Here is a 13,173-nt window from a genome sequence, read left to right as displayed (position 1 = left end):
AGAACACACGCAGGACAGAAAAGCATATTTAAACTTTTGAATGATAGTTGATTAATATTTGATACATTGGGTATTTATGACATAAGGATGGTGTATTTGGGATCGAGTTTAGCTAAACTCAAACTATTTCTCCCTGGTCCTCAGCGGGTGGATCTCGGCGCTGACCGGCCTGAACACGAGCATCCCCGTGGGCATCATCATGATCCTCATCGCTGCTCTCTTCACCGCTCTGGCCGTCATGTCCCTCATCATGTTCAAGAAGGTACACGCACAAAACATCTATCTATCTATCTATCTATCTATCTATCTATCTATCTATCTATCTATCTATCTATCTATCTATCTATCTATCTATCTATCTATCTATCTATCTATCTATCTATCTATCTATCTATCTATCTATCTATCTATCTATCTATCTATCTATCTATCTATCCATCCATCTATCCATCTATCTAATGTATCTCTCCATCTCCTCTCTAGGTCCACTATATGTACCGCACCACGGGGGCGAGCTTCGAGCGCGCCCAGCAGGAGTTTGCTACGGGCGTCATGTCCAACAAGACGGTGCAGACGGCGGCGGCTAACGCTGCTACCACTGCTGCCAGGGGAACCTTCAAGGAGACCATCTGATTGGTCTAGAGAGAGAGAGAGAGCTCCAATCATATCCGTCCATCACATCCTAAGCCCCGCCCCTCCCCTGAACACATGAAAAAAAGTCCCCATCTTCTTCCATCCTTCTGACAATATATCAAAGTCATTTATGTGAGTCCGCCCATGCAAGGTACAATCGGAATTGAAACAACATCTCTATGGCAACATTGTGCATTTTCATCTCAGACTACAACACCCCCTCCTCCCCCCCCCCCCTCACCTACGCTGCACTCCGTCCACTCAAACAACCAGCGTGCTCTACTGTACTTCCTGTGTGTGTGTGTGTGTGTGTGTGTGTGTGTGTGTGTGTGTGGCCAACTAAATGAATGTTTATGTGTGTGCCTCTTTTTTTTAAATGGCTCATTCTGATGTACCACGTGCATTATTTGGCTTCCTGTGTGTCTGGGCCTTTCCTTGATTAATCACTTAATAACTTATTTTCTAAACTGAATTTATTATTGCACAAAATGGAAGTCGTCTAGCTAGCTGCAGCATTCTATGATTTTTTTTTCTGAGGTTAATTTCCTCCCCACTAAGTACATCACTAGGACAGTGCTGCCTCCCGGTGGAGTGACGTTGTATTGTTGAAGATGAGTGCTGTGCATTCCAGTTCACTGCTTTTGCCTACCGCTTTCTGCTTGCCTCAGAATTAGTTTTTTTGAAAATTCTGATGTCTTACTTCCTATGTCAGTTTCATCTCACTTTTTGCCGGAGACTCTTTGCCTCATTGCTTGAAGATGTGTCAGTCAAGTTACAATTATTTTAAACTGTAGTTCTGTCTCTCTGTGATGATTTTGTGGCAACGTGGTGATCATTTGGAATGACAGGAGACCTATAGTATGCTGTAAAAAGTGGTCAGAAAATGTTCATAAATGTTTTCCTTTGTAAAAACTACTATAACTTTTAACTATCTTTTTCGCCTATAAGCGCTCACCATATCCATTGTGAAATCATGCCAAGTTGCACTTTAAATTTTTTCAATCGTTTTTTTTTTTTTTTTTGTCTGCACACTGTAATCGGTGCAAAATAGAAGGATATTTATAACAATGGCCGCTTCTTCATCAGTGTAGATACTTTCATTCATACGTGCAACATTCACCAGCTTATAAAAAAACGACTTTCTGTGACTCGCTTCCCTTAAGAAATAAATCAATTATTGACACACCACTAAAAATCCACTATTGTGTACATACCACTGCATGTTTCTACAGGTGATTTCGAAAAAGATTGTGTAACTCGTCTCCAGATTTTCCCGTGCGCTGGAGACTTACCTCAGTTTACTCAGGATGTAGCCTAACTCTTCACTTGCATGACGAGGTTAAAAAAAATAATGATGAGATTGTATTGAATTAGACAACGCCTCGAACCCTGAATTTTAAATAATTGTGATGCAAAATCAACTTATTGCAATAAAAATACGGAGAAATGGCCAGTAATGTGATGTGGATGTAATGTTATACTGATAGTTGCTTCTTGCATATTTATCATTTTGACTATATCACTGGACTGGAGAAAAACCACAATCAAATGCTAATCTGAATCTAAAATGCAAATCCAATTTGACCTTGTGTTGCTTTAGTGGGAGCTGCAAAGAGTTTTCCCACAGTTTTGAATGTGTCTGCCGTGTCCCATGTTTCAGCCAGTTACGCCTTTGTGTGTGTGTGTGCGTGTGTATGTGTGTGTGTGGGTGTGTGTGTGTGATTGTATGTGGAGGGAATTTGGCCTTTTTAAGTCTTTAATAACTTAGTTTAATAACCTGTGTAAAGGCCAGAGTCTAGCTGTGGTTTGAACCTGTCGACGCTTCCTGCAAAACCTGCCTTGTTTTTTGCTAACTGTCTTTAAAGGTGGAGTCAGCAATTCTGGAGAATTTTTTTGTTGTCAAAATCAATTTGTCAAAAACAGTGAATATCTCCTCACCATCCGCTTCCTGTCTGTACTGTGTGTGTGTGCTTAAAAAAAATCTTGTGTTAATAATACACATCCATGGGACTCTGAAGTGGTATGGATTTGACAAAAAGTGACTTTGACAACAGGCGATCTCCAGAATCACTAAATCCACCTTTTTAATATGTGACCAGTGCATGTTGGATGATCCCATAAGCATTTCTGTACAAAGCAACATGAGATTGTTATAGACTAAAAGTGAAAGCTGAAGAACTTTGCTGTTTATTTTGTTTTGGGACTTGCTTCAATTAAAAAACACTAATAAATGTGAGAAAGGCGTTTAGACTGCAATGCAAATCGTGAACTGTGTGATGTGCTGTATATGGACTGTGGCTTTAAGCTTCATAATCAACATGGTTTTGTGGTAGAAACACTGAAACCATTTAATTAATTAAAATTTGATTTTAATGACGAAGTAGCCGTGAGGGTTGTTTGTATATTTTGTACGATTCACAGAAGGTCGGCTCATTTTAAGATGCACTCTGGTTTCACCTTCAGTCGCATGTGGAGTAGTTTGAGTTTTGTATATTTATTGTTATTAACACTAAATAAACTTCTTCTGTATTCTCTTTGTGTGTAAAGTTACGTGTGTTTGTCTGTTACAAGAACAAGTCCTTCTGGACGTCTGTTCAAATCAAATATATAGTATTATTTCTTTAATAATTTTTTTCATTATTGATATATTTTTGTTAAAAAAATAAACTCATTAAAAAAATAAAGGGCAAACAGGATGTTTAAGTAGACCTGCTATGACAGCTGAAATCCAGAAGAGGTCAGTAGAGTTACAGATTCATACTGGAAGAAGAATTTTAGATCCTTTACTGAAGTATAAATAGTCTGTTACAAGTACAAGTCCTGCATAGAAAACTAACAGTATGTATTCATCAATTGTAACATAAAAGTAACTTAAACTGTCGGAATAATGTAGCACGAAAAGAGAATAGTCCAGTACAAGTAACTCAAATTTGTACTTGTGTAAATCTGGTTACTGTCCACCATTAGTAGTATTAGTTGTATCATATATCCACTCACACTCACTTCAAGACAGTTGCAGGCCAAGTGCATGAACCTGCATGTGTGAAATAAAACACAGCAGCTCTCTCACACCAGAGGAAACTGTTAGCAGACCAGGTCCACTGCCAACAGGAACCTGGCACATGGACCAATAACACACTCAAGGACTTCTTTTCTTTAATGTCTCTCTAACGTGTGTGTGTGTGTGTGTCTCCTCTGATCGTTGCTTCAGTTCCGATATCCAACTGCATTTGATGTGAATTATTTCCTGTATGCAGTGATAGAAGCAACTTCACAGAACTGCCGTGATTGGTTCAAAATACTTATCGTGTAATAAGAACCAGAGCTATAGCCCCGCCTCATCTTAAGTCAAATTTCTGTAAAGTTTATCAAACTTAGATGACAATATCGTGGATAGCCTTTCTACCAAAATGGAAAATGAAAAGGCAAAAACTAAAAGTGTCTGGCAGCAAAACAGCCTTCAGATTGGAGGATTTGTCATGTGCCTAATCTGGAAGTCATCAAGCGGCCGGGCGGTGCTGCTGTGTTTAGTTTGAGAGCGCTGGTTTGAGCTACAGGGGGCAGCCAGTAGCTTCTCTGTCCTCCACATGGGGTGGGAAGAGGAACATCTGGGCAGGGCCTCACACACATGAAGGTAGTGCGCAAATTAAAGCTATAGTGTGTAACTTTTTCATATGAAATGAATGCCGGTTACATTCAAGCCATTGCCTAATGAGTTGACACAAAGTTGATGAAGCATATCAGCTCCAAAGAATTCTCTCTGTATTTCTCAGTATGACCACGTTTACAAACTGGTGTCGCCGCCCCGACACTGGCACAGGAGCTCAGGAAAATCCCAAGAAGCGCCCAAGAAAAGTTTCAATTGTTGATTCTACTGCTAACATACAGCAAAAGGTATAAAATCCAATGTGCTATCAGAGAAGGCTTACTTCATGTAGATGCACCGACTGTTGTTGTAATTACTCAGGATTCCTAAAGGGGGCGACAAAAGTTACACATCATGTAGAAAATAGCATTCTTTTCACTGATGGTCTGGTTTGCTCTGTTACAGGTCATTTATGATCATCAGAGGATAAACGAGACCATTTCATGAACATTTAATAGTTCCTCAGAGTCGCTTTAATTTTACAGTAGTAACTATAGCTGTCAAATAAATGTACTGAAGTAATAAGATAAAATAGTTACCTCACATAAAATACTTAAGTATAAGTACCTCATAATTGTATTTAAGTATGAAGTTGCCAACTTCAGTAAATGTACTTAACGCCCACACACACACACACACACACACACACACACACACACACACACACACACACACACACACACACACACACACACACACACACACACACACACACACACACACACACACACACACACACACACACACACACACACGCAGAGTACAGTTCTGCATCAGTGGAAAAACTGATCACCCGCTGGCTGGAAAACGTACCCACCCCAAATGCACCTCAAGGGCCAAACCGAGGTCTCAGCCCCAAGATGGCTGCTCCACTTGCTGCTCCACCACTCCTACTTTCATCCCTCCTTCCTTCCCTCTTTCCCCACAGAGAGAAGCTCCCACTGCATAATAACAGACACCAAAACATTGTGTGTAGTTTTTTTTTCTCATCCCTTCTCTTTATTCGTTTGGCAAAAAACAAATGTGGGAATAGATAGATAGATAGAACACACTCTCTATCTACTACGGACTCGACAGACTCCCTGAAACCAGACGCTTGCACTAAGAACAGCAATACTTCATTTTGTGTGCGTGTCCTCTTCATTCAGTCCATGTCTTCGTGTGCACAGATTACAGAGACACTTTTCACAGGGACATCTCTTTTAAAGATTTAGCTCAGGACAAACTAAATGCACCTTTCCTTTTTGCTGGTCCTTGTGTGCGGCCTGCAAATAATAACTTCCCATCATCAATACATTTCAAGGGTCTTGAAAAAAAAACACATTATTAAATCATTCAAAAAAAACAACAACAGTACATTCTTTTAAGCTTCTAGAAAAAGGACATCCACTCTGGATTCTGCGAGTAGTTTATTCTGACTGAGTAGTGGTTCCCTTGTTGAGCTAACGACACTCAAACAGTTGGCAAACAGTTAGTTTAGCAGATCCAGGTTTGTTTCGCTGGTCGAGAGACTCTGGGTGACAAAAAAAAAACCCAGTGTAGTTTTTTTTTTAAAGGCAAGAGTGACATCATCATTATCAGCCCAGCCAGCTAGCTAGCGGATCAGGGCCTACCAACAAAAAAAAATCATTCCGCAAATTCATTCATAGCTATGTACAAAATATTTATATATAAAAATCACACGTATTTACAGAAAACCGAGCGCCTCCCGCATGTATTTTTTTTTTTACATGAATACAATAACAAACACAGCACCTCTAGTGGCAGAAAGACAACAGGACAACACACAAGAGAAACAAACTTGGCACTTTTGTAGATTTCTCCCACATAAACACATAAGACACAGACAAAAATAAAAATAGTCAGTTTTTAGTGGTAAACAATGCAGAGGCCTTTTGATTTCACAAGGCCTGGCCGGTGGCAATTTCTGCTATTGCAATTATTGGCCTTCTTCTTTTTCTTCTTCTCTCCAAAGTAAGGGACTCTGAAAGCAGCAACGTTTGAGGGAGGGCTTACGTGATGATTCAAACAGGTTGCCGTAGTAGCAGTGAAAAAAAATCCAATATCAATAACGGCTACAAAGTCTGCTTTACAGTGTGCCGAGATCTTTTGACAAATGAGGAGTTTGTGTTACTGTACGATATGCACCGATCGATCCAGCTGTTTAGCTTTGCCTTTGGCGTAGCGCTCACAACCTCCAAAGCACCTGTTCCTCTCCACTCCATCGTAACCCTGATGACATGAATTAGCAAAAATGCAAAAAGGTTGTTCTCGAACCACTGTAGCCGTCCACACAACAGTCGCTGCTTAAAAGGTGGAGTCAGCGATTCTGAAGAATGCTTGTTGACAAAATCACTTTTTGTCAAAATCAGTGAATATCTCTCTCTTCATCCTCTACCTGTCTGTACTGTGTGTGTGTGCTGAAGAAAAAAATCCAGTGTCAATACACAGCCTAGACTCTGTAAAGGGGCATGTTGCTAGCTACAGTGGGCACACTTTTCTTTACGTATACCCTTTTTGTACTATTAACACAGGATTTCTTTGTTCAGCACACACACAGTACGGACAGGTAGCGGATCGTGAAGAGATATTCCTTGATTTTGACAAAAAAGTGAGTTCTCCAGAATCGCTGACTGCACCTTTAAAAGTCCCTCTAGTATTGTGGTCCTCAGAGGAGACATATCAGGCTCTTGCCCTCTTCGATCTCCTCCTGGACTTTGTCGCTGGACGTGGCGATCTCGGCCTGAGCGGAGAAGACGGCGCAGAGGAAGGTGAGCACGGTGCCGCCCATGGCCGTGTAGAAGGCCCAGCCCATGGAGCAGAGCCCGGCGCGGTACGGCCCCGCGTCAGCCCCACAGTACAGCTGCACCTTGTCTGAACCCCAGCCAGCAGGGTACAGCATCAGACCCAGGATCAAGAACAGACCTGAAGGGGAGAGAAAGGAGATGTTTAGTTATGGTCATTTGTTAAAAAATAATAATTACGGGGGCGCTCGTGGCGCAGTGGGTAGACACTTCCCATGTGCAAATTGAGGTCATGACATGAACGCTTCCCAAAAAAACCTACATTTCCCCTGTAAACGAGAATGCAGGCAAACCAGAGATTTCAAATATCTCCACTCTGGAAGGCGTTTTCCCAAAAATGTTCAGTGATCTAAAACTCAATTTTCTACTGTTTTTTTCCTGTAAACAGAAGGCCAAATATCTGACACCAATGCACTTTTGTGATTGCCAAAAAGTAACAGGAACAGTCAGCCTTATCATCTTTTGTGACAAAAACAAATCCCCTAATAGATAGCAACTCTGCTCATGATGACTGCAGCAGAAAAAACTATCTGTCCCTCTCAGTCTCTGGTACGAAAAACATTTCCGGCCAAAGTGCCATCTCGGCATTCAAAGTATCTCATCAGGACTAAAGCTAAAATGTTGCACTATAGGCTGAAATGATTTCCTGATCACTTCAGATAATCACCCAAAGCGAGAGACCTTAACCTGAATCTTGACACAAATGCCTGTCAGGTCAATGCACAACACAGTGAGCAGTGAACAACAGGAAAAGGTAGCCGATGGACTTTCCCTGCGTCTCTGTGGAAGGATGGGGGTCACTTCCTGTCTTGACCGTGCACTATGCAGTTCCAGGGGAGGGTCATTTGTTTACATTTGCAGAGTCTGCAGTTAGTTTACAAAACATATTAACTCTACATGGAATTCTTAGTATTGAATAATTATATCATCATAAATGAAAAATCTAAATAATTTTGAGGCACCAGGAACCGAACTTAAGACAAGAATAGGTTTGTAAAAATAACTGTGGGCCCTGCTGCTGTAAACAACAACAGTGAAACAATAACTTTTAACATTTAACAGTGTTCCAAGGATCCAATTTTCCTGTGAGTAAAGTTTCTTTATTCAGTTATGAGAATATATCTCTATCTATAAATGTTCACTTCTCGGACACACACCCAAAGTGTCATAGTGCACCTTTAACCCACTTTTCGACCCAACATACCGCGCACACACACAATTCTAATCCAAACACTGCTCTTCCTTATAAATGCAGTTGATTGTTATCTAACCAGAAAGAAAAAAAAACAAGGACTGTTCTTCAACTAATTTAATGTCACAAGGTTTTTCCATCTTGTGTCTGCGCTTCCTCTGGAGATGGCTGGGTCAGTCAGTCAGTCCGCTGGCCGGGAGCCAATCAAAAGCTCAGGAGGAAACATTTACAATAATGCAATTAAGGATAATACATGAACCAGACCAAGGAGGGAGGGGAGGATCTCAGACTTAATGTTTTCTCCTTTCGACGCTGCTGCTTCGCTTCGTTTCAAAAAATAATAAAAACCGTAAAGAGGTGAAACTGTCTCGTTCGCCTTTCATTCACTCCCTCTCTCTCTCTTTCTCTCTCTGTCTCTCTGTCTCTCCCTCTTAACTCGCCCATTCCAATATCGTATTAAACAAGGAAATGAAAACTAGGTCATAAATTCTTTCCACATGTTGGCTGCATTGCCCCCCGACGTCCAGACCGGCTCCAGTGATGGATTGAAGGTATGGTTTTAATTCCCCAACCCCACCCCTTCTCCTAAGACCCCCACCATCTACACACACTCACACACACGTTTGTACAACTATACTTGTGAGGATATTCATTGACATGCTGCCTTCCCTAGCCCCTTACCCTAACCATCAAAACTAAATGCCTAACACCAACCCTTACATTAACCCTTACCTAAACCCAATTCATGCATGAACCTTAAGACCTAGTCTTACCCCTCCAACAACTTCTCTAAAAGGGCTGTCCTAAAGTGAGAAGCCAAAATGTCCTTATTCTTAAGGTCTAAAACCCCAAATTGGTTCCCACAACAAACAAAGGAAATTGTACACACACACACACACACACACACACACACACACACACACACACACACACACACACACACACACACACACACACACACACACACACACACACACACACACACACACACACACACACACACACAACCCAGCAGCCTCAGAGTTCCCACTGGGCTGGCTCTCGTCTTGTTTCACTTTCAAACTGTCAATTCTCCAGCGTCATCAATCCATCTGTGATAGCTGCTTTTCTCCCTCGTGTTTAACCTCTGATCCCACGACCTCCAACCGCCAACACAGCAGCACAGCAGGTCTGAGGTCAGCTCCAGGAAAACTGGACCCTCCCTTCCACCTTCTCTTTCCAGGAAAAACTTAAAATGAACTACTATACTGTCATTCTGTCAGCTATCTTCTCTAGTAATCGATTCATCCTTCACAGCAAGTCTTTGAATGTCTTTGGCGCTATAACCCAAAGAAATTACGCACGATAATGATAAAACAAGAAAAGAAAGCAAGCACTTTTAATGAGCTGGAGCCGAAGCTTGGCCTGAAAAATGACTTTAATTGGTTATTAAAATAGTCTATTCAACGATCAACGATAGATCTTCACTCTAAATTCAAGAGGTTCTGAGTTTCTGAGTGATACTTCTCTGTAGGTTGATGACACCTACGACTACACACAGTGATTTGATCCATTGATCCGAACAAGCAGAGCACAATATGTGCAGTAACTAAGGTAGGTCCCCATGATAAAGAAATACTTTATTTATGTGTTCCTTTGTGATAAACTAGTACAGTCTCCTCCTATTAAAGTACTTCTTTATTGGTCATAAAATGTTACCTATAAAAAACAACAGTTAGATGATTCCTTGATATCCAGAAAACTGATGTAAATCCAATATTTTAACAGTCAAAGCGCCAGCAGTCCTGCTTAACTTTTGCATTGCAGAAAATATCTTACAGTGAGTCATTATCACACACACACTAATCTCTCTTTAATTCCAGTAAGACAATGTTTGGTTTGGTTTATTAGCAGGCTGTGGCTGAGTCACGGTCAACGGTTAGACCTGTGTTGAGGTGTGTGACTCACGAATGGAAGGAAAGTTTATGATCGGTAATAAAAGCGTTAGACACAGAAAGTACAAGAAATGTCGACAGTTTAACTGCTGAGTTTGTTTGTCGTCTTGTCTGTAATCCTTCTTGGCTAAAGTTTAACACGGGCGACGATTGGTCAGGAAGGCATTTTAATAAAAGTACACTCACAGGTAGTCACAAGAAATCTTTAGGGGCTTTACAAGCGTACTCCTGAGGATACAAAGTGTACCTCACTGACCCTCAACAGAAGACCGTCTGTTTTAGCCATTGGATTACGCAAACTTCAGGCAATGGATCTACCTTCAGCCGAATGTCGAAATCTTAAAACCACCTGAGCTTTGCCTGACTGTAAGTACAATGGCATTCGACACGCCACAGTCATCAGAAAGTGTCATAGCAAAGGGGGGGTGGACAAAAGAGTCTGGGGTATAAAAGTGACATCAGTGCATGTGAAGATTATAGGTTAATGGGCTCCAGGGCAATGACGTGACCATCCTTGGCAACACAATCGCAATCTTTCCCATCTGAGGTCAATCACTTCTCCAAACATCTGCCGTCTGGATCCAGTTTTCTCATTACCGGAGGGTCGGCGCGGACGGTGGAAATAGTGATTAGTGAGAAGAGTCGGTTGTGCTGGTGGTGGATATCAGTTCAGAGTGATATCATTCACAGGCCTAATGAAAAGCCCAAGACTTTCGTGTGGGGATGCTCCGATCTCCATTTTTGGGCCCGATACTATCCGATTCTTTTCCTCAAGATGGGAAATGGATCAAGGGATTTTATACTTTCTGTTGTACATCCAGGTTTTTTCTTAGCAATAGTATCAACGACTGAAACATTTCTTGGGATTTTCTGAGGTGTCGACACCAGTTTGTAAACGCTGCCATACACTGACTTCATGAACTTTGTCCACTCATTTGACAATGGCTTTAATGTAACAGATATGCATTTATATGAAAAAGTTGCGCACTATAGCTGTAATAATTTGGCCTGGGCGATGAGTCAATTTGCCTATCAATGGCCCAGTCATTTGCAGTGAAAATCGTCAGATTGAAATTGGTGGCCGATCTATTGGGACATCCCTGCTTTCATGCACTCTGACTGATTGGATCGATGTTGAAGGGTAAAACAGACAAGGACACATAATCAGTGACACCGTTAGATGTCTGACAGGAGGTATGCCTGGTCTTATCTCTTCCTGTGGTTACAATGAGAAAAAGGTTATCGGCCTTTGGCTTAAGGCTTGGGGTTAAGAAGGAAACCCTTCCGCCTCTTCAGCTGTTAGAAGCTCCTCTCGCCCCCTTTCCTCTTCCACATCCTCAACCTCTACACAATGAGGAGACTCAGCAGTGCATTTCCACACTTTTATTACCTTTGCCATTTGTCACAGGACTCTATCTAGACAGGGGCCTATTATGTTGTTATTTTTAAAGCATATCCTTATGCAACTACTTTGGTACGGGTGTGATGTAACGTTGTAAGCTAACGTTAGCAACTCATTCTCCAACAGTTTTCCAAACTCAACAGTTAATGTCATCCATTAAGCTCTTTCTCTTGAGAAATGGGTCTGAAAAAATTAGTGGTTATTGAAAGATTTGACAATATCTGCAAACAATAGTCGTCATTTCAGTTGACAGAACCGAGGTCCTCAGCTGGGAAATCATCTGTTTTTGTTTATGCCTGTGTGGAATTGTTTACCACAAAGTTCAAGTGGTAAATCTGCCATTGTTTTAGTTATAAAGTACATATTTTCCATGTTATAAAAGGTGTAGCAACAGTAAAAACTGTCAAAATCGTCACTAGAGACCTCCCCCTAACTCACATGCTCATGCATCGATTATGGTTTTGGTGTATACATTTAATGTGTTCAGATGCTCATAGTTTCTCCATGACTGCCTAAATGCAACAATGTTATGTCTCACTATCACTATCACATGATCTTATAGAATATGATGAGTTTTACTTTCAATACCTTATGTATAGTCTAAGTAGATATGTATTAATGGGGCAGATAGCTTTCTCATTAAGCAGAGAGTCTTCAAACAGTCTTCAACCGAAAGTCATGAGTCACTATGGATCCAATCACTCTCCAGGTCAGGTCATCCGGCCAGAGCCGGGTTTACAGTGCTTCCCCACACGCCCACCTTTTTTTCTCTATGTGTCTGTGCACCAAATAAACAACTGTGGGGGAGGACAGCCATAATCACCAGAGGGAGAGAGAGCTTAGGCCTACAGTCTGCGAGCATGATCTCATGGCCTCCTCCCTTCCATAACTCACCACATGAAGTCAAAGCAAACTGAGATTTGGACTGAGACAACACAACCAAGGACACTGAATGCACACCCTTCATACACACACACACACACACACACACACACACACACACACACACATAGATACGCATGCGTGGACAACTTGTCGTTTTATATCAATGCAAGGGTCAGAAAGAGCTCCAACTGATCGGGTAGAAAGTAAATATTTGGGTGGCAGTTGCTCCGAGGGTGGAAACAAGCCACCATGTGTTTCATACTTTGGTTTGCTTTTGGGAAAAGTTCACAGAAGAGATTCAAACACATAATTCTAGCAGTGGCAGTTTGTGGCGCTGGTAATGACTGTGCTCAGCTGAAACTTTTTAATTTACCTTGATGAATGGTGGACGCCACAGGAATGAAAAAGAAACAATAAAAGGCTTGCTTTAAAACGCTTTAACATTTAAGTCTGCAAAATACACGTGGATCTTTTGCGTCTTGGTTTAGAAAGGGAATTATGAAGAGCTGTCCAAATACATAAAATATACTGACATTACATCAGGAAATAGCAGTTTGCATTGTAGTCTTGATGTTGTTGAGGCTTGGAGGTGTTGCACTGATACTATGATTGTAGTGTCACACCCATTAGGTGGGACGCATGGTGAGTTATGCTAGAAAATAACTTTGTCAGATTTG

The 13,173-nt window shown here is 41.3% G+C and overlaps 2 protein-coding genes across 2 annotated transcripts in view; one reads left to right on the top strand and one right to left on the bottom strand.

Annotated features, from left to right (window-relative positions):
* Nucleotides 1–3,104, top strand: part of scamp1 (secretory carrier membrane protein 1) — a 13,365-nt gene extending 10,261 nt beyond the window's left edge. Inside the window, exons 8-9 of the mRNA XM_080046501.1 lie at nucleotides 145–262; nucleotides 484–3,104. Coding sequence (XP_079902627.1) covers nucleotides 145–262; nucleotides 484–633 — 268 coding nt within the window. The 3' untranslated portion in view covers nucleotides 634–3,104. The remainder of the gene's footprint in view (nucleotides 1–144; nucleotides 263–483) is intronic.
* A 3,710-nt stretch (nucleotides 3,105–6,814) lies between these two features.
* lhfpl2a (LHFPL tetraspan subfamily member 2a) overlaps nucleotides 6,815–13,173 on the bottom strand; it is a 48,933-nt gene continuing 42,574 nt past the window's right edge. Inside the window, exon 4 of the mRNA XM_080046909.1 lies at nucleotides 6,815–7,204. Within this exon, the coding sequence (XP_079903035.1) occupies nucleotides 6,948–7,204 (257 nt within the window). The 3' untranslated portion in view covers nucleotides 6,815–6,947. The remainder of the gene's footprint in view (nucleotides 7,205–13,173) is intronic.

Source organism: Ammodytes marinus (assembly GCF_949987685.1).
Source record: "Ammodytes marinus genome assembly, chromosome: 18".
Classification (NCBI taxonomy): domain Eukaryota; kingdom Metazoa; phylum Chordata; class Actinopteri; order Uranoscopiformes; family Ammodytidae; genus Ammodytes; species Ammodytes marinus.
Note: the sequence above shows the minus strand (reverse complement) of the source record. Positions and strands in the feature narration are given on the sequence as shown.